At 41.2% G+C, this 22,881-nt stretch overlaps 1 protein-coding gene across 2 annotated transcripts in view; it reads left to right on the forward strand.

Annotated features, from left to right (window-relative positions):
- Nucleotides 1-22,881, forward strand: part of usp43b (ubiquitin specific peptidase 43b) — a 90,625-nt gene that overhangs the window by 16,841 nt on the left and 50,903 nt on the right. For both annotated transcript variants that reach the window (XM_076882967.1, XM_012922361.4), the window contains one exon: nucleotides 16,640-16,743. In XM_076882967.1, the coding sequence (XP_076739082.1) occupies nucleotides 16,640-16,743 (104 nt within the window). The remainder of the gene's footprint in view (nucleotides 1-16,639; nucleotides 16,744-22,881) is intronic.

Here is a 22,881-nt window from a genome sequence, read left to right on the forward strand (position 1 = left end):
CAGCCTTCGCTCGCCACGTGCATTAGTGAGCCTTGACCGCCCATTGTCCTGTTGCTGGTTCATCACTGACCACTCCACAGTTTAGCGCTTGTCAGACTCATTTAACTTCCTTAAGCTTGCCCAATTTTCTTTCTTCTAACACGCCAACATTGAGGACACAATGTTCACTTGCTACCTCATATATCCCACCTAGTAACAGGTGCCATGATGAAGAGAAAATTATTCACGTCACCTGTCAGTGGTCAGAATGTGATGCCTGACCAGTGTATAAACATTCCTTTTTCTGAAAAAGTGAGTTATGTACAACAACATGCATAACAGTTCAGGTTCTGAAGTAGCTGGCTGCAGTGCAAAACTATCAAATGCCTATAATTTGACGTATTATGTAACAACTGAAATCCAATATTGAGCAAGAACTGAGTAAACATTTGCTTTTCAAAATGACAGCAACTGGTTCCCTCAGTTTTTAAAAGAAGAGGTGATGCAATGCAGTGGTAAACCTTCTCCTGTACCAACTTTGTCGAATCGTGAGGTTGGCATCAAATTCAGATTTTACATGTTGCCGACACCATTTTCTAACATTTCTAGCATTTATTAAAACAATATATTTAATACACCTGAGTCTTAATCAGTAATGGCAGTGTTATAGAGCACAAACAGTAAATAGACGCACAAAGTCATAGCGTCACCTAAAATTGCAGTGCTCCACCTCCCTTGTGTTACAGTAATTTTCAGCCAGTGGTCGGACATATTCAGCAGCTTCCAATTTGCGTGACTCATTTGTGTCTATAGACCCACAAAATCTGAGAAGTGACTGTTTCTTTCCTTTCTTCATAGATCAGGAAGCTTATGTCTGAATCAACATGAACTGGAGCAGATCTGCTCTTCAATTCCAAACCAGCAGCTGCGCTTTTCTTTATTTTTATTTACTCACTAGAGCCGCTTCTGCTGTCGCTAACTCTAAGATGCCTTTTCCAGTTTTGAATCAAACCCTCCTGTGTTTTTTTTCCTTGCTATACTGGTCAACTATAATAATCGCTCCTAGGAAAAGGCATTACCCTGATCTAAAAGGGGTGTGTGGCCAATGGCAGCCAGGTGAATTTAAAGCTGCAAACACAAAAACAGGAGATTCTGAAGAGAGCTTAAAAAAACAGGCTCATCTAGTCATGACAGAATAAATGATCTGTTTTAAGCAGAATCTAGAACAGTGTTTTCTGGGCCATAATCAGTCAACAAGTCTGATACTCGGCTGATTTTTCAGTGCATTCCCAGTAGTTCAGCTTTTCGTCCTCAGTGCTCGTGAACTGAAATTAGACACATCCAGCCAGGAGCCGAGAAGTGGGCCCAAGTTTCAAACTTGGGTTGTTTTCAATTACTATAGCACTGCACAGTTAAACCCACAGCTAAGTAGTTGCCTGTGTGCGGTCGGTGCCGCTCGCCACTCTGGTAGGGTTGGGATGTGAATGGGTTTGTTGGGCATCCCGTGTGTTTTGTGCTGTGGGTGCGTGTGTGTATGCGTTTCCTCTGTGCTCAGCCTTTGATACTGTCTGTCCTGCCAAGCAGAAATGGTTTCCTGTGGTTCAGAGCTACCCAGCTGGAAGAGCAGCTTGGAGGTTAGGGTGCAAATATGACCACTAAGTGTCTGAGCTCCTCACTCATCTTTGACCCACATCAGTGTTGATTGGCTTATGGTGCACTCCATGTCCAAGATCCAAGTCAGAACTCCCCCTTAAATCAGACTTCCAACTTGGAACCCCACCAACCCCATACCCAACTAATGCGCATGTAAAGGTTTAAATGTTGCAGTCTGTACTAAAGCTGTTGTGCATTTATGACTCGCTAAAGAAGCCATACACTTAGAACTCACTCTAGAATGTAGTGTGAAGCGCTTTGGGGTCCTTAGGGACTAGAAAAGCACTATACAAATGCAGGCCATTTTACCAACTGACCAGGCTCTATGCATAAGCATGCTGCGGCACTGCAGCGTAATGCCAGTGATACATGAGTGGCTCTAAACTGCTAAGGAGCAAAATAAATACATTTTTCCTTGCTGCTCCAACTCTACCACTACAACACACTCAACTCCAGTATATTGCCAGTCTAATGTAGTATGAAATCTAAGAAATCTTTGCTCATAACACTTTCCACTCAATGATATATTGATCTAAAAAAGACACACAAAAAATGTTTAATAATCCACATTTCTACGTGGGCTGGACCAATGAAACAACATGATGTAAAATTGCAGAAAAAGTTATGATAGTTTTTGACTTTCATTTTTGTTAAGTCATAGAAAATGTCCTTGTTTTTAAAAAATGGACTGTCATTTAATTGTTTATCTGTTATTTAATTACTTTGGTCTAGCATGAATTACAATGGGGCTATTTATCAGTAGGAACCTGGCGTGGAGTCCTCACTGGGCTGATTCTGGCCCCCAGGCCTTATCTTTGAACCCTTGTGTTGCACTGTAGCTGTCAGTATGATTCAAAAACAATGATGTATATCCGAAACCACAATGTTTAGCTAAGTTCTGAGCATGTCATAGGAAGGAATAGCACAATAAGGGACTGATATCTGAAGCAGCACAGGAGCTGATCTAGCTGTAGTCAGTCTGTCAGTCTTAGAGGCTGGATTCTTGCAAAAAGAGACACTTTTGTAGGCATGAGCTTGCTCACTGCAGCAGACACACAGCTAAACTCTAACTGTCTGACATCTCCAGACCAAACAATGTATCACTGGTGGTTTGAATAACAGTTTAAGGGCATTGCTATAAAAGCTGCTCTCATGCTATGCAGCCCAACCCAGAAAGACATTTTCTCATTAGGTTGTGGAGAGCTTTGAAATGAAAGGAAACATGGTTAGGGTTTGCTTTTGTGTCATTGTGAGTTCTCGGAGGGGTTAGATGGGTTTAATTACATTCAAACTAAAATATTTAAAGCTTTAAAAGTCATTGTTTGAACTCTAACAGATTGGTCTACAAACACGAGCCACGAGTGAAGCGCCTCTTACCTGAAGAGAAATCTAGTTAAATGACCACACTGATTCTTTATTTAATATAAAGAGATTGACTTGCACACACATTATTCACAACCCTGCTGGGTCTGATTGGCGTACAGCACCGGCCCCAACAATTTAAATGATTCAGATTTGCTGAGTGGAGGTTTTCCAGCGAGTGTGTCAATTCAATTGCCTGAAAGAGGCTGAGTGAAATGATTTAAACAGTTGTTGATAGAAATAATTTAAGGAGGGAGGTGTGCCTGTCACGCCAGGTCCACTTTTAATGTGTTATCTTGATTTAAATTGAAGCTGCCTGTAAAGATGAATGGAAAGCAGTAATTATCAATCCAGCCTCACCAAGATATGCCACGCTGGAGAAAGAACGTCGATCCAGAAATAAAAATGTGATTGAGTTAAGCTCCATTACTTGTTTTATAACACAGTATATGCTGTTTTTGAAGGCCATGAAACGGGTACCAGAGTCTCCTGTGTAGCTCTGTTGATGCGCATGTCATTTATCCTCATCTGTGTCACCACAATCATCAGCAGCAGCCGCAGAAGCAGGAGGGTAATAATAAACCTCATCAGCTCAGGAGGTCGACCTTCCTTCATTAGAATTAATTTATCTCTCAGCTTCTCCGACTTAAAGTTGGAAGAATTCATCTTAAGAACCCTTTTCACCCAGAGGTTTTGTTTGTATGTTTTAAGATTTAACATCTGTCTGTTTTATGCCCATTTCCTATTTTAGAGAGGAACAAAGCTGTGAGGCAGAGTGAGTGACGATTGGCTCCATTGGGTTCATGCTATAGACTGTAAACAAAAGATGGATCCAGAGACTGTGACATCATCTGTTGGTTAGTGGGGCCCATCCTTAAGAGAAACTGACTTAAACTGCATGCTCATATGATAGAGACTCATCAGTCGCACCATATCCTTGACCCATTTGGCCTTTTGGACTCTAAATGGGACAGTAATTTACAGCTGTGAGAAGAGGTGAAGCAAACGAAATGAACAAATGAAACATGTTGTTTTCATGATTCGGCTGTGTAGCAGGCAGGAAGTGGACCCAAACGCAAGCTCACAGAGGCAGGAATGAACTCAAAACACAGCTTTATTGCTGGAGGGAAACGGCGAAACAAACTGATAAGAAACTACACTGGGAAGCAATACACTAGCACACAGAGAAACACACGGCCATGAATGAGGGAGAATGCAACACTGAACAGAGGGAGACGCGAACATAAATACACAGAGGTTTAACGAGGGAGGTGGGAGCACACGGGGAACACAGCTGACACAGATAATCGTAACGAGACAGGGCAGGAGCAACACAACATGACGCATACTGACGGGAGACTGTCAAAGTAAAACAGGAAGTACACAGAGGCGCAGACAGGAGGAGAGAGGGAGCACGGGGAGAGCACAGACATAACGGGCTGGGGAAAACAGGGAATAAAACAAGAGGGGAAACGAGGGCTCACAGATACACAGAGGGGCACACAGGGGGTAAAAGTCACAAGGGGAAGTCACATAAGGAACAAAATACAAAAATACATGAAACTAAGAATGCTGGGCCAACATGGCCCAGGATCATGACAGCTGTAGTCAATAAGACTTGAAACTGGTGATTGACACCATAAACTCTTTAGAAAAGACTTGACGTACCTATCTTCTCCACTTAAACAAAAGTAACTGTGACATGTTTGTTGCTCATATTCGGATGAATAACGCTATGTTATATTTTCTGGGATTTTTTAATATCTTCTAAAATTATTGACATTATCAAGTAAACCCAGTTTACCAAATGTGGATAAGCCTTTTTCTGTAACTCGCTCCACATGAACAAAATTGAGATCTGTTATATCATCCAGCTTTAACTGCAGGTTTATTCTTAAACAGTAGCGGGGGCCTTATCAGTGGACCGACTTTATCTGTATTTTCAGTCGTTACATTTGCTTTAAGCATCCTTATAAAGGGTGTAACCACTTTTGACTCCTGAGATTTTCTCTTTGTCATGTTTTAAACCTAATCAAATATATCACAACCACGCCAAGTTCTTCAGGCTAAATGGTGGCAACATGATTGTGTTTTCTCAGAGTACAGGGAGGGAACTTCTGGAAACATTACACTTTTCATGTTTCCGCATCACTTCATTGTAAATGTTCATTAACACCACGTGAAAGTATATACAGTGTACAGGGCAAGGATTTGCAACGGTCCAAAACACACTCCGCTCATTCGCTCCTCTTGTATTTGTTTTCAGCACACTCACTCTCACTCCACTCCACACCAGGGAAACAGATCGGGGGTACCAGACGAGTCCGAGGCCCTAAGCACAAGAGAACTGCAGTTAGCATAAACAGAGTAATCACACGAGAAACAGGGTTTATCGTGGCTGTACTGACAAGAGTAACTCAACGATCCAGCAAAGAAGCCTTCTGAGCCCTCAGCTTAAATAGCCCAGGAGTCCAGGTAATCAGGTAAATTCACAGCAGGTGCGTGGGCCAAGGGCGGGAGCCCAGCTGAGCTGGTGAGAGAGGCAGACAGGTGAGAGAGAGGAGAGGGAGGGGGAGAGAGACACAAACTAAAATCAACATGTAGCCTGAAACCTAGGTCCACCAAGGAGACACAGAGACCATGACATTGTTTGAGATACCTTCAAAGAGACATGAATCACTTTTTTTCCAGTGACATGAACGTACATTACATTACATCCACTGGTGTACAGTAATTTTTACCTTCATTTTACTGAACATACTATTCATCAGTTTTCTTTCTCTCTGCAAGAAAATAAACTAACTAAATAATTTCAAAGTGTGTGTTGGATCAGCGTTAGCTCCTGTGCACAGGATCGGTCTTGATCAAGTTCACTCTTAATGCAGACAGTCACTCAAACACACACTATGCCTGTGAGTGTCTTAAGGCACTGGTACAAAGATCTTTCGGTTCATTACCTGGTTAAAAACAAGAAGTATAATTCCAGCAGGGCCTTTAAAGTCAGACAGAGAAATGCAGCAGCAGATACTAAAGTGTGGGATATTCCTTTTACAGGTGACCAACTGCTGAGAAGAAAAAGTGCTCAGCTCACAAATACAAAGCTAAAAACAAGTAGATAAAAAAATGGAGAGAAACCAGGATTCATCGTTTATCACTTTTTATTTAATCAAGCTCTACTTTTTGCAGCCCTTAGTCAGTGTCTTTCGTTTTTGTGACTCACGCCGAGGTCAAATTATTGGGGCAAGGGCTGTTTTGTCAAAACTGATGTCCTATTCAGTGTTACGCATAACAGTCAGCTCATGACCTGCTTTAAAAATATGACTCATTCGTATGACACTGAATGGTTAAAAACACAAAGCAAAACAAACAGAAAGATAGAAACACTACCTAGTCTTTCACAGCGTGGTTAGTGGATATGCTGCACCTGTCACTCAGACACTGTGTTTACACCACACCAAGACCTTTTAGGCCACATGATTATAGCCTGCTTTCTGACCAGCTTTGCATCTTGGCTTGTTCTCGTGTCACCGTGTCTGTCTGATGCATCATTTTTTCCTTCTGTCGCTTTCATTTCTTTTGCTGAAAGCCCGTTCTCTACCATCTGGTGATGATGATAATCATGATGATGATGATGATGATGAAATCCATTTATAGGTCTGTGTTCTGCTGTCATGATGTTCTTAGACTAGCAGAGCAAGTACACAAAGCTCCCTCACAGTGGCTTTTACATAATTTTACATAATGTCTTTCAAAATCAGAAAGAATATCACGTATTTGCTAGTTTAATTCACACGTAGTTCATTGTTTTGGTTTTTCTGGAGAATTTCAGGAGCGTGACCACGCCTGCAAACATGCTCCTTCCGGTTCTCATCTACATAGGTTACCCCAGTTCTACAAGCTGTTCATTATCATTTACGTGCCCTATCCTCTCTGCCCTTTTTCTTTTACTTCTTCACTTCTCAAGATTCAAGAGCTTTATTGTCAATACAACAGTATACAGAGCATACAGCTTACAACAAGGCTGTTTCACCCCAAGCCCCTCATGGTGTATATAAAAGATATATCTCCAAGAGATATAAAACTAGAAATTACAAATAAATAACATGCTAAATTTCGGTAAAATTAAGGGATAAAAAGGTACTAATTACTAACTATACAGTACTATATTATACAAGACTATACTACTACTGCCAGATGGGAAGAGGGAGAACAATGCATGTGAGGGGTGGAAAGTGCCTTTCACTATGCTGTTTGCACGTCGGATGATGTGCCTATTTAGTACATGAGGATCTGCCTGGGGGATGCTGCCAGTCCCCTTCGAGGCCTTCTCCAAACTGCAGCTCAATTCATGTCCAAGCCAATCACCTTTACCTACTAAAATGCTGTTAAACCTACAATCCGGACATGGGCCCAGCAAGTGAATTGCCTTTAAAGTAAATTCAAAACTTAACTTTGAACTTTGAAGTATCCATTGAGCGGCAGTTCTCTGGTTGAAAATACCTTTTTGATGAGGTCAGAGAATGGTCAGAGTGCTTTGAGCTGATTAAAAAGCAACAGTAGCTCAAATAATCCCGCATTACAGCTGTGGTATGCGTAACAATTGGACGAATCTCTGAACACACAACAAGCCAAATCCTGAACCATCAGACATGCTGCCTACAGCAGCGGAAGACCATGACGGGTGTTATTCCAGTCAGCTAGCAACAAGAAGCTGTTCACACAGGCTTGATTTCTGTTGCAACATTCAGATGGTAGGGTCAGAATTTGGATTAAAGATAATGATAATAATGATAATGTCACAAAGTAATCGTCTCAAACCTGCTTCCTGAACACGACGATGAGTTCAAACTCAAATGGCCTCCACAGTCACCTGATCTCACTCCAATAGGGCACCTTTGGGAAATTCTCAGCCAACAAGTCAACAAGTCAGGTCAATATGAACCAAAATCTCTGAGGAATGTTTCCATCACCTTGTTGAATCTATGCCATGAAGAATTAGGGCACCTCTGAAGGTGTCAGGGGGCGCAACCAAGTGCTAGCAAGGTGTATGTAATGAAGCATCTGGAGAGTGTGTCACATGTCCATATCTCACACAGGTTCATGCTCCCACTCTGCACTGTTTGTGTGGCGAGTGGGAGCAGTGGATCTGTTATTGGTGATAGCTCAGGAAAATGATAGGATGATCTGAATGTGAAGAAAATTGCAAAACCCATTGACAGCACAACACAAGAAGAAATATTAGAATCCATGTCATCTGTCTATTCTGCCTTGGTCCAGAACTTTGAATCAGCACACACTGCTCTGTTGAGTAATTCATGTGGCATTGTGAGAGGAAACAGCGCTTTCTCTGCTGAAAAGTAATCAGTCCAGTGAATGCTGTGGGAATGCTATTGATTAGCACTGCAGCACCATGGCTGTAAAGCAGGGGGACGTTGATGTTCAGTGACTGGTTAGTGTAATGTGAAACCCCTCCCCCTCAGTGCAAAGAGTTGACAACTTGGCCTCATGTCGGGCGAACGCCTATTGTTGTGGCTCCAGCTCAAGTAGTAGAGAGGTTTGTCCTCCTGATGCACGGTGACGCAAGCCCACCTTAGCTGGGAAAAAAAGGAAATGTTCATCTATAAATCTGTGTCTCTCAGTCTCACAGACCAGAGCAGCTATCAAATGCTTTATTTTATCTACTGATCAATTTATCCATCCATAAAGTGATGTCATTGCCATGACAACATATAAGATGCAAAACAAAGCCAATTGATTACTTGATTATTTCAGAAGCATAGAAGCAAATCTCTAACAGCACATGATTGAAGAAGTGGTGAAGATGGTAGTAACTGAAATCCAAAAAGGTGTTTCAAGGATGAGCATCTTATTGCAACTGAGCTCCAAGGTTTTCATGAGGCAGTGGTAGACTAAGCTGCTACACAAACAGATGGCAGATGGGAGGACAGGTTGGTGAGGGTCATTGACAAGATAGATGAGAGAGAGCGGGAGAAAGAAAAAGATGCAGACAGGTGCCATTAGGTATCAGGATAACATCCTTAGACCCACTGTTAGACTGGACTAGCCTGCTCCATTATTTTTTGCACTTTGATTTTCGAGTTGCCTTTGAATTCAGCCTTGTGAAGTTGATAATTTTCATTTCCATCAAACAATGTGGCATCCTTTTGTTTCTTACACCTTACCCAGTCCTTATAGATATCCAGCTTAATTTTTCCCCATTGAGATCTGATGTTTTCAAAGTTTTTCTTTAACTTTTTTTAAAGCAGTGTACATGTTTCCGTGGCTGTTGCCTAGCAGCACAGGCTGTCTTGATCATTTCTGATTTGTGGAAACTGTGGAAGATCAAAGTCAGTCAAAACTAGAGCAGACTGAAGCCATTATACTGTTAAGATGTGCAGCACATAGCCGTCATTCAGTTACAACCATGAGGTCACTTAGAGTCCAAGCCCTTATGTCTGGACGCTGAGCAAATAAATATGAATGTACCCCACAACGAGCGATCGCCTGGGGAGGATGTAATGGGCCAAAAGGGCCAGAGAGAAAAGCTCCCAGAATCAGTTATTGAGACTATTTATAGAGAGATAACCGTGCAACAGCAGGTGGTGTTGAAAGAGACCGTCCATTATTTATCAACAGTCTTTTTGTCAGCTGAGTACACTACTGACTCACTACTTATATCAATAAATGCATGCATATGTGTGTCTTTACAGCTGCCCTATATCGCTGTCTATCCTTTTCTGACCCTCTCTGTTACGATCGCCATGGGGATTTAGGTGCTGTTGTGGCTTGTTCTCAATCACTTCCTCATAGTGCTTTCTCCAGTGTCCGTTCCTGTGCATTTCCAGGGTTTGTTTAAATTATTCACATCAGGGCCATTACTAAGAACACTCACCCCCTCCTATACGATCATCTCCCCCCATCAGGATGAGATGGGTGGTCTGTTAGGATGGGAGGGGTGCCACATTTCCTGGGTTTTCGCCACAGTGGAGTAAAAGCGCCTGAGTTCTTTTACAGTGGATCCACTCACAGATGAATCACTCCCAGCAACGCTTTTTTGGGGGGTGAATTATTGAAAGCCTCTCCAATGGGATGAGAGTGCACTGTTAATCTGTGTGATTTCAGGCTTTCGTGCTGAAGTACAGATGTCCAGCAGTCAACAGTCTTTAACAGAGATGTGGTAGTGCGCTAGTCATCGGTGTCTACATCCACACTGCTGAAACGTATTGTGAGTAAATGTAGTGCTTTTGCCAAGGGTGCCTAAAACACTATAGGCAAACTTCCAAAAGCAGCTTCTACAAGTGGTGTAACATTACATAAAGTTCTTCTTTTGGTATGACCCTTTGTATCACAGGTATATTATTATTGCACAGAAAACAATAAGAAGGCAGAAGGCCTTGGTATTTCTGCTGAATATGAGCTCTGCACTGTGATGTTGCAAATTCAGACCATGAGCATAGCATAAACTCAGTATGTAGTGTGAGTTAACACATTATACACATTTCTTAAAATTGGCAGGGTGTCTGCTCAGCTTCTGCCATGCTGGATGCAGGGTGGCTGCAGCTGCAGCTTTTAAAGCTTTGCAGTAACATGAAACATGACTTTTATATCATCACTTAGACATAGTGAACATCACTTGTGCCTGTCGTGTCACTCAGACATGAATCGGCCAGCGCTGTCAGCATGTTGTAAATGTTTGGCTTAAAGGGCATAGCAAAATAAGATGTTTTTTTTATTTACCAAACCAAACGATTGGAATCCATTTAATACACCATCACAATCCTAGTCAGTAATGTACTTACACTAAGGCAATGACATATTTTTGTTTCCAGCATGAGTAACTACCAAGAAACCTGACCTCTGCTTTTAAATCAGCTAGCGTTCTCGGATTTTTCTAGAAATTGACTCTTTCCAGGCGGCTGTCTGATGCTGAGCAGCCAACCGCACAACAATTTGCTTATCACGACTCGCTCTCAATCATTGTGGCCTCACTCTCTGTTCTTCTTTCAGCCGACTTAAAAAAATCACACTTCGTGAACTCTGACAGTGCTGAGCTGGCGGCCGGCCTCCAGCCCACCACTCAGTTGCGTGCCGTATGTTTGTCATTTATCTAAATCCCAGAAATCAATTACAGCACTCCAAGGTGCCAGGGTGAGGGATTTGAGTTTTAATTTACTCCTTGCTCCTCAGGCACTGGCACATGCCCCTCTCCTGGCATTGAGGCTTATTGAATTAAGCAGAGGTAGACAATTCTCAGGCTTTACATATCTCGGATATTGGCAGCTGCACATTTTTGTGTTTACATTTCCCAGTGTTGCTTTTGTAGATATGACTGGCCTTGGTTTTTATTTCGATTTCATTTTGGGGTCTTTTCTCTGTTTAGCAACTTAGTTTGTTCTTGGCAGTGTTCTTCTTCTGACTGACTCTATAAGTCAGAGGGGCCAGTTCTTTGGAGTTCCCCTTACCAGATTAATTTAATACTGGATTAGTGTGCCAAAATCAAAAGAATTTACTTTAAAGTATCCATAACAAAGTCCATATGCACTCTGAGACTCTCCTTTTCCCTTTGGTCCAGCTAAATTAACAGTCTTCACAATGAAAATGCATCAGAATTCACCAGTTCAAACAGATCTGGATTGAAAACGCGCTACATTGTGTTCCCAACACATTCTCATTCCCAAGACATCAAAGAAACAGAAGAAAATTTTCATCCAGGATTTTATTTTCAAAATCTATTCAGGTAGTTTTGGTGGCTATACTGAGTCAAACTGAAAAAACAAAACAACTATCATTGACCTCAAGTTTGACGCAGGACACAAGCTCCATTCTTCTGGGTGAAAGTCTCATGTGTGGCCCACATATCCACCATGACCCTGTGTTTTTTTCATCCTACTTCTACTTAGGGACAAGCCATGTTATTGTATTTGTCCACACAGTTACAAGGCTACAATATCACAGATATATGACTGGTCAGTTGCAACAAGAAGGGTGGGGTGATACCACCCTTCTTGTGTTACCATGTAAAACTATGAAGACCCAGTGTGTAACAGCAGCCTAACAGCCACAGGGATGCAGTAACGTTAGAAGCACTGCCACCAGTGATAGGTCAGCACTAGCCCCACGAGGGAACCTGCTGTTAAAAGGTAGCCCAGATTGAAATGACTTCAATCTGACTTCAATTCTTAGCAATGTTGTTTCAAATAAAAAGAAACTATAGCTACACATATTTTCTCTATTGAAGACCACAGTTAATACTAACAGTAATGTTAATGGTGGAACATTAATGCCTGACATGTCCGGGGTCTGGTGACCCAGTGCGCTGTGATTTAGTGGTTTCTCAGTGTGTTGTATTTCTGGCTCTTTTAGTTATTCCTTAGTATTTATGGTGATTTCTAGTCTTTAGGTTTCTGTCTCCCCTGTGTTCCTTCTGTCACGTTTAATCAAGTTATGCTTTCATGTCTATGCTTCTCATCGTTTCAGTGTCAAGTCCGTGTCTCTGTGCCTGTCTCATGTTTCCTGTTTTACTTTGACGGTCTCATGTGCTATGTTAGTGTTTTCAGCTTTGCTTCCTCACGGTCTTGTTGTACGTGATTACTCCCAGCTATGCTCTCCTGCTGTCTCATTCCCTCATTATTCCTCTGTGTATTTAAGCACTTTGTCTTCGTCTGATTGTCTGCTTATCATCCATCACTAACGTCCCATGTCTCAGGTATTTGTGTGTTTCCTAGTGTTCCTGGTTTTTGTGTATTTAGTTTCCCCAGTTTAGGTTTTTGTGGTTAGTTTCTCATTTGTCTGTTTCTTATGTTTGGTTCATCTTCTGTTTTTCGGCGTCAATAAAAGGCACGGCATTTGTTATAATACAGTTACGTTTCCACATTTCGTTCATCTGTATTTGGGTCCACTGCTTTCCACTCCACACTGTCTGCCTTGACATGACATTAACAAAGCTGTTGCTGTTAGCTGGCTAACTAGCAGAGGTACCTTCTGTGCTGATGATGTGCCCTCCTCCTGCAGGGTGAAGATTAGACAGCTGTCCTCAGTTCACAACCAAGTTGAGCATTAAATGTGTGAATTGTTCCACACTTTACTTTTGAGTTTTCCAACGAGGTTAGACCCAGTCTTGGGGTCATTACTCTAAAAAGTAATGTATTACACATTACGCATAACTTGTCATAAAAAAGCAGTGCAGTTTTTTATCATACATACTCCCTGGAGAAAGTAATTTGTTATGCCATTCATTACATTAATTTTACATTACACTCTAAATTGATAGCTATATAAACCTTAGGCTACAGTTCTATATACCTGTCCCAATGAGAATACACAAGTAATCTTTCTTAGATTTTTTTTTAGGTATAAACACAAAACCAACCCAAAAGAGACTTTAAAGCAGTAATTCTACTGTACGTGTACAAATGAAAGCCATAATGCTGCTAGCCTGACTCCTTATCACTGCTGCAGTCTTCTTCCTGTTAAAAGAGAGTTTTTCCTTCCCACTGTCACCAAGTGCTCGGGTCATCAGATTGTTGGGGTTTTCTCTGTATTATTGTTGAGTCTTTACCTTACAATATAAAGCAGCTGTGTAAATAAAATAAAATTAAACTGGACTGGTAAAACAGTTTCCCCTTGGATGAGCCTCTGCTTGTCACAAATGTCGTAATGAGACACAAGCAAAATGAAAATATTTGTAAAGAGTAGGGAACATTTGTGTGTGTGTTTGCTTCAAATACTGAAAGGTAAGTGTCAGAAAAGTAGTGACATTTTATGTCGGGTTTTTTTCTCTCTTTTCCTTCGTGGCTCTATAAATAGCTGGGTGGATTTTTTTTCTCTCTCTGTTGCCTGTCTGTTTAGTTACAGTTTTATCAGGTTGAAAGATGGCACATTTTTCTGACAAGCAATTTCAAAGATAGCATCTCAATTTCAGACTTGTGCATGCCATCCCTTGAGATGGCCCCCCTGTTCTGCTGGGGTCATTTCCCAACCTGTAAAACAATTTCTTAAACCAGCAGCAGACGCAGCTTCCTCTGTGGGAACTGATATCTGACCACGATCATTTAGATAACTCTTCAGAACCCCATATCAGAAGGCACATAAGCTGCCCCCACTTCCTCACTGTGTTTAAATGTCCACGCCGTCAACAGCTACTGTTAGCACACATCTAACACCTTGCAGTCTACTGACACGGCAGGGCATGGGTTTCCAGAGAGGTGATAAGACCAACTGTGTTTGAACTCTGTGGCCTCGGTGTTGCTTTTTATCTTTCCATAAAGATAGCAGTGGAATCCATTAGCAAGCATGTGGAAGAAAAAGAGGGAGTAAAATGCTGCGCTTGATGTCAGCTCAAAATGCAAATGCACGACAGGCTGCACTCTCAAGCTCTCACTGCTTGTTGTACATAAAGCGGTAACTGGAAGATCAGCCGTGTTGAACCTCCGCTTTTGGTTAATCCTCCCGTGACAGGAAGATATGAAAGCTCCTCGACTCCATGAAAAGAGAGGAGGTAGAGGTTTGTCATTGTGCTCCTCTTAAAGCACAGTGCAGCAGGGTGGTCAGGTTTCAGGCTGGGGTCTCTGTGAGCTCAAATGCTTTCAGAAGAATAGAGTCAGCATTTGGAAATGCTGGCAAACTGCAAAGGAGTCTTCCGTTACTCTGAGTGCACCTCACAGACAAACAAACGCACACACCCTCCACCTCCCTCTCCCCTTTAGAAATTCAAAACCCCCTTTTTTAACTTTGTGAGGGGACGTCATGGTCGAGCTGCCAGCCTGGGAACAGCGGCAGCCAGTACGGGACCAGTAGCTAGAAACTTGAGGAATAGTAAACAGAGCGAGAGTGTGGGTCAACAGAGAAGGCTCAGAGAGTGCATTTCCATTTGGCTCTGCCAGCCCGGCGTAAAAAGCACCGAGATGATATGATGACTTAATGCAGTCTCAAGTACCTGACTTTTTACACCAGGCTATTGTGGGACTGATAGCGTGTGAGCAGAGGAATGCTAGCAGCAGGTCTGTATGCCACATTATGCCCTTTTAAAGCAGAACCACTTAAAGAATGTTTTCCAGCTTTTATTTTCCCCTGCCTGAAAAGGTGTGAATGAGTCAATACAGCACAGAAATATCACTGTGTGACTACGTGTCATAACGTTCAGCACTTTTAAATTTTAGTTAAAGTGTGTCATTATTAACCCCTTTAAAGCCTAAACCATCAAATAACTGCCAGAAAATTCAGTGTCTTGAGTTTTTATTAAACCTGCTGACAAATTTTAAAAAACGATTTTCATATTTTCTTTTTTTCTAATGTATTTTGTCATTTATTGAGGTTTTTCATGGGGGGGATTACACTGATGATGCAGTCTCTTTCTGTGTATCAAATATGATGCACTAGGCATTAAAGCACAACAAACACTACTGTGTTCTTCTCAGCCCGTCACATAACTTTGGTTTACGCACACAGCCAAACAGATCTATACATTTTGGCAGCATTATGAAGTGAAAGGCACATTATTCAAACGTTTATTGCTTATGGTTTGTAATTAGGAAAACATGAATTCATCTGCAAACTGATGCAGAAGATTGTTCACATAGTTGTGTCGTCAGCATTGCTTATGATCCTCCCAGCGTGTTTCATCCCACACATTTAGTGTGACCTTGCAATTCTTTGGCTGCTCACTCCTTTTTTTAAACTTCTCTACTTTTATCTCCATCCAAGGCCAGCTTCCTCCCATTTGTAAGAATTTGATAAAATAAAAATAAAGGCTTCTTGAAGGGGTTATATTTAGGACGGAGCACTCTTTTAAAGGTTTTTTAAAAAGCAAAGTAAAAACGTGCAAATGCCTTTGTTCAGTGACCGAGATGGACATCGATTAACACCTAATCGGCTGTTTAACATTTGTACATGTACAGTATATTTTCTTTCTCTTCCTCTAACGCTGCTCTGTTTCCTCCTTCATTTCCACCTCATCCACTTCCTCCTTACCTCAAGCCTTGTCTCCTAAACTGAAGTCAGGGCTCTAGCACACAAAAACGTGCGTAAACATGTTGATTTATTCCTGGTATTTTTACAGTTACTCAGAAAATAAGACATGCAACCATCCTGTCTTCGGGCATCTGACACAAAGCTAGCTAAAAAAAAAAAAACAGCTGGTTGTTAGCTAACAGAAAAAAAATCACACTTTCCTTCAAAAAGGTTGATTACACTCTCACATCGTATGAGAGTTTATTTATTAAGCGTCCAAATCCAACAATGTTGGATCCACTTCAAAGAAAGTTTCATTAGCTGTTGCTACTAAGCTTCACTATCTCTTCAGATTACTTTCACAAGGTTTTACAGCTTCTTCCAGAGTAGATAGATATGGACACATAACAGTTCACTACAGATGGATGGCAACCGAGGTTGTTTGTCCTACATCATCCCCCATAGCTAAGATTATACACTTGAATTAGGAAGGGGTAAAAAAAAAAAACAACAGAATTCGATGGGTGGTTGTCTGCAATCTACTGACATCTACTGGTGATATTTTACTCAATTTACCTTTAAAGTACACATTTGCTGTCTCATTAACAATGCCTAACAACTTTTGCAGTATATATATAATAAATGTGAGAATGGGATAGACTTTCTGTGTTTATGTGTGGCCTCCTTTGTGCCGCAGGGCCCTGTTGGAGCTGAGGAAGTGCCGTCTCCTGATCCATCCCAGTCACAGCAGCCCAGAGTCCAGCACAGCTTTGTCCAGGAGCATTTCCAGGCACAATACAAGTGAGTTTCTAAGGATAAAATTTGATTTAAATGAAGTCGACATTAAGGACAAATCAGTTTGTCACATCTTGCTGGCTTACTATCATTACGTGAAGAGATAATGGTACAAGTGACTGCTGAAACCTTCCCTGAGTCATTAATAGACTGTATTTCAAAGATGCGGGTAACTTCCTTGAAGTGGCATTTTAATGTATGTCACAGAGGGAGACCAAGAACAAAGGAGTGGGGGCACACAAAAACACAATATAGAAAGTTAGTGGAGGAAAAAACTGTGTTTATATAGATGTATTACATAAAAGCAACAGTTTAAACATCATTTTGCATTAAAAACCTGTTTTTCACCTTTCAGACTTAGTAAAGCATATAAACTATTTAAGTGAAAATCACAATACTACCTACAGTAAGTTACAGAACAAGAATCAACTCATCCCTAAGTACTAAAAAAAGACTCCTTTGTGCATCCAAAGGAGTCTACTCCAGTAGAAAGAATTGGGTTTAAGGGATTTTTGCAGAGGTTCAACAGGTGCATCCATCTTTTATATACAGACTATGGTTGTAACTTGGTCTAACAGTTACCAGACACAGAAGGCCTGTCAAACTGTTTCTCCCATTGAATGACTGTAGCAAGACAAAAGTGACTTTGTAAAAAAAAAAATTCTTCTGAACCAAAAACTATTTGCCAGCAGACATTTCTTTCTGTTTGGCTGAAATCAGCACATACCATATCAAGCATCTTGTGAGTTTTGTTTGCACAAAGGTCCACTGCCATGTTGTCAAGTGGTCTAAATGTCAGGTTGCTCTGCAAGAGAAAGGTCACGACTTAAATAGCTCCTGCGGACACGTCTGTCTCATGGCACTCCTGTGTTTCGTCCAGGCTCACACTGTGTAGATAAATGACATAAATATTACTGAATAATACCAGTGAAGAGAGGGGGTCAAATCACACAATCCACTTACAGGCTCACAGTACACGGTGTTCAGGGTTCACCGGTCAGATTGCAGAGTAATTGCTAAATACGGCCGATTTAATGGAGATGTCATAATTTCTTTTACAGAGAAGCCCTCAGAGACACACATGCCAGGTTAGAAGGACTTTAAATCTTCGCCCACACAAACACACACACACAGCACTAATTACCAGGCAGACAGAGGCAGTTATTCTGAAAAGGCCCAATGAAAAACTGGCCTGCTTCTCTAACCTCTGAGCCTCTTAGAAAAACAGAAATCTCTTAAGTACTTATTTAGAGTGCTTTCCTTTTTGTGCTGAAACAATTAGGGATGTCACAATGGTCGAGTATTTTCTCTGTTGTAATGCTTTGTGAATATTTTTCAATCAAAGACTTTTCTTCCTGTTTTTTTGGAAGGTGGGTTTTAAGGGGAAAAAAGGGGGAAAGCGCTTAGCACACTGTCTTATTAACATTTCGGTGCAGCTGGATGTCCTCATGTCTCCCACAGATCAGTCATCCTGGAGATAAAGAGGCGGCTGATGTACACGTCTGTCAGCTGCAGCCTCCTGAGAGTGGAACAGGTCGACTTTATCTCAATGGAATTTTTAATCTTGTCCGTTAGAAACTACGTTTATGCCGCAGTTTAGCTTTCAACGCTTTGCCTCGTTGGTTAGTTGAGTTAGGTTACAGTTTACTTCTATTATACCTAACATCTAAGCAGTTGTTGCTGCTGCTGCTGATTTCAAATCTAATTTTTTTATAAACAAGACTTTTTTATAAAAGTGCAGGCTTTCCAGGCTGAACTGCCTCTGATGCGTACTCTCTGTGGCCTGTACCTTCTTCCATCTGCTAATTCTTTGGAAAATTGGCAGCTCTGTGTGACTGCCAGTATTACATCTGTCAGAGCGCATCGCCTACGGTAATTGCCACCCTCACTCTCAAATGTTTCAGCTGTGACACACTGGGTGGGTCTACATAGGAAGCAGCAGCCGTAGCAGCCCGGCAGGCAAGATTTGTTCCTCTCTCCCACTCAAATAGTGTCCTAGCCAGCGAGAGTGGGTGAGACGGCACAGAGAGAGTGCGCAGTATACAACAGGAGCGAGTGCATCGCTCTGCGGTAGCACGTAGATGTCAAAAGATTGAAAATGTTATCACCTCAAAATAATTGCACCAATTTGAAGGGCGGGGTAATTGCTCTTATTGAAAATTAGAACCACCGTTTGAGGTTTACTGCAGTAAAAAGACGCGGCCCACAAAAGGAGCTCAGATCTGAAGCAGTTTTTTTTCAACACTTCTTATGTCCACCTTTATTTTTGATGCTGCTATTGTGCAAATTTCTGAAGAAATGTTCTGCCATTCTTCTGAGACTCTTTTTTTTCCTCCTGCTCGTCTTTGATGGAGAGGATGTGCTGCCTCACCTTTCCTTTTTCTGAAACACCCCAAAGGTTTTTTATTTGACTAAAGGCAGGTGAAATGCTTGGTCAAGTAATAGTTTTTTGGGTTTTATTTTTTTTTACATTTTCCTTCTTTAGAAACTCTTGTGTGATTCTGGCAGAGCTCTGTGGATCCTTTTTATGCTGGAATATTCATCTTCTGCCAAGCTTTAGGAGACGGAAGTCATCTTGTCAGCCAGCATTCAGGCATTGTCTGTGCCGCCTATAAATGTTGTCTCCCTTTTGCACTCGTCCAGGTCCATATCATCACGCTCCAACCTCTGCGCTATGTATTGGTCATGTTCACAAGAAACATACTGGAGCTGAAGCTGAAGCATTTAGCCTGCGCCCGGTGTTCGTTAGGCTTCTGTTCGTGCTCTTCAGCAAATTTGAGAGCAAGCTGTCACAAAAATTCCTACAGACAAGAATACCGCCGGCTCTGAATCGTCTGTTTTTAAGAGGTAGATGATGAAAGCAGTGCACTGTCAGTGGCATCACTGCAGACGGACAGCCATTGTGGTTGTATTTAGTGGTGCTTTACCTGCTTTTGTACATCCTTAATACTGCTGCAGCTGCGTTTTTAGTTTTACCAAGGACTTTCTTGGATCTTGGTGTAGATCAGAGGTGTCACACATAAGGCCTGAGGGCCAGAATAAGCTCAATAAAGACTCCAATCTGGCCCAGGGGACTACTTTGAAAAATGTGAAGGAGTCCAAAAATGGATGCACTACTCTGTTTTTACCACATTAAGATGTAGCAGAGATTAAATGTGTAGTTAAACGTCTTTACACTGCAGGAAAACAGAGTGTTCTGGTCCGGCCCACTTGATATCAAACTGGGCTGTGAAGGTAAAGCAAATATTTGATCATGTAGGACTTTCTTATTTATGGGGACAGACTGGAGTGGTAAATGGCAAGTACATAAAAGCAGCACTTGACATAAGGATATCTGATATCCTGAGGCAAAATTGGAAACCTGGCATGTTTTAAAAGTGATATGAGTGTATCCATGTATCTGTTTACATTCTGGATTATTTAAGCAACAGTTCCAGCTGGAAAATAATTTGCATAGTTTAGGTTTGGTGTTATTTGGCGAGGTGTAGGTGGGGCAGATTTTATTATGTTACATATGTTAATCACATACTCTGTAGCTTGGGAAACCTTGGATATTAGTATCATTATTTCATTATTTATTTATAATCATTAAATATATCTGCTGTATATTTTAGATTGAGACCAAATGCATATAAGATAACGACATTGTTTAACTCTAAAGACATTTTTATTAAATGTGAATTTTTAAAGCGATTGTATCTGTGTTTGGACATGGGTGATAGATGTATTTATTGTTGACCCTCTGCTTTGTTTGTGTATATTTTTTTTACCTCAGCAGGGGGTCAAATGAGAATGAATAAGCTAAAGTATACACCGGTGTACTCTGACTTCAGGTCCTTTATTTATAATATAGTCTTTACTTGTTTTTGATTGCTTAAAAGTGCTACTGCACATGCGTGCATTCAATTCTGTTGTATACTGTGTACTACAGGCTGAGTTTTCCTTAGCAAAACCTTTACACAGATACTCCAGCATATACATTACACTGTCAGTCTATTTTACCAGTGCAAGAGTTGCAGACAAGCATCCAAACACTGAGTTTTTAATTGCTTATGAATGTATTGCACTGCTAGAATTAGACTTGGAAGAAAAATTTCCCAACTCCTGTCTCTCTCTCTCTTTTGGCTTCCAAGGAACTGAGTCCTGGGGCTCCGTCACTGCCCGTGTAGCACTTTGCAATGCAGTGTCCAATGCAATACAACATCTAGAGTTGACAGACCGGAGAATTATCCTTGTAATAGCCCGGTTTGTCACTATGCAATCATCACGGCCATTATACATGTTCAAACAAGTTAAATCACCGTCCAAGCGAGCAGCGCCAACAATTATTAGATCTTTATTTATGTTATGTGTCATCACATTCTGGAGCTGATCAAAAGGCTCGTTTTGTGATGACTTTAGTTTCATTTCTACTTCGGTTCACTCACTGATGCATAGAATTTTAGGCCCTCTAAAATGGACCTAGCTCAGTATTTTATATTATCGCATCTTTACATTATATGAAGTTTAATATAATCCTTAATAATTGTATACTGGGCCTTTGTACAATGTCTAAAGGAAGCCATTTAACTCTCTTCCTTCTTGGTTTATTGGCTGTGCCAAAAAAGTAGAAGTTGGACGAGGCTGCTGCACTCACAGCCAGAGCTGCGTGCTTGACATGCGATATCAGGGAAATCTGCTCGCAGTGACGTCCCACTAAGCCAGAAGCAGAAAAAAAACTATAAGGCTCCAAGTGTTTAGCTGTAGTGAAACCATAGCTTGAGGCATAACATATGAGCACTGAGAGGTGAAGTGAATAACACTAATTATCTCATCTTGGCCCTGTCAGTAGATGGGAGATATTAGGGAGAAGGTGAACATTTTGTCCTCAAAGTTGATGCAGGAAAAATGGGCACGTGTAAGGATTTGAGCTAGTTTGACATGAACCAAACTGTGATGGTTAGATGACGGAGTCAGAGCATCTTATGGGGTTTTCCCATTCTTCAGTGGTCAGGATCTATCAAAAAATGTCCAAGGAAGGAACCGTGGTGAACCAGCGACAGGGTCATGGGCAGAGTGAAGGCTGGCTGGTGATGTCTGGTCCAACAGACAAGCTGCTGTAGCTCAAATTGCTGTAAAGTTAATGCTGGTTCTGGTAGAAAGTTGTCAGAGCAACACAGTTTGTTGTGTATGGGGCTGCAGAGCTGCAGACCAGTAAAGGTCTTCGCCAACAATATTATGCAGCTGGTCATAAACAGAGATGGGCAGTAACATGTTACAAGTAATGTGTTACTGTAATCCGATTACTTTTTTCAAGTAACGAGTAAAGTAAGGGATTACTATAGCAAAAACGGTTATTAGATTACCGTTACTTTCCTGTAGTAACGCTGCGTTACTGCGTTACTAAAACCGTGATTTTTTTGCGAGAATGTCTCATGACAGTGACGTAAGCGAGTGCGACGTTTGTGACAACAGCTGTGTGCAGATCAACAATGGATCATATATCGAGTGCGGGAGAGAGTATGAGCGTGCAGCGTTTAAAGCGTGGAAGTACTGACCTTACTTTGAGTTTGATTCTGTAAAAAGTGACAAAAACATTCGTGTCCATTGTGCGTGGGAAGAAAACTTATTTTTACAGCGAAAAAAAACCCTTAACTTCCGAGCAAGCACCGAGTGCGCTACGACGTAATGGGAAACTCACAGAGAAACTCGCAGATTCTTCCACTGACCGCTGCAGCACACCTGCACCAGGGTAAACCTCAGCCTATGCCACTCAACATTTTCACTCAACATTTTTTTGCTGTATTTCACTTGCATCTATTTGGAAGACTGAGTGTAAACACAAAAAAATATTTTATTTTATGTGCTGGAATGTGCAGAAAATAGGTTTAAATGTTAAACAAATTTCTTCCAGTCAGAGAATGGTGCATATAATTTAATTTTTGTTTGATGCATAAAGTTAAAAGATTAAAACTAATAAAACAAGTTTTAAAAAGAGACTTTTCCATTTGATTACATTTTGTATGATGGATTATGCAGAAAAAGTAGAATTGGGCTGAAAGATCTATCACTTTATCACCTACTCAGGTATTAAATCGTGTTTTTAAAAAGTAACTAAGTAACTAATTACTTTTGAAAATAAGTAATCAGTAAAGTAACGGGATT

This window comes from Maylandia zebra, linkage group LG4, assembly GCF_041146795.1.
Source record: "Maylandia zebra isolate NMK-2024a linkage group LG4, Mzebra_GT3a, whole genome shotgun sequence".
Taxonomy (NCBI): Eukaryota; Metazoa; Chordata; class Actinopteri; order Cichliformes; family Cichlidae; genus Maylandia; species Maylandia zebra.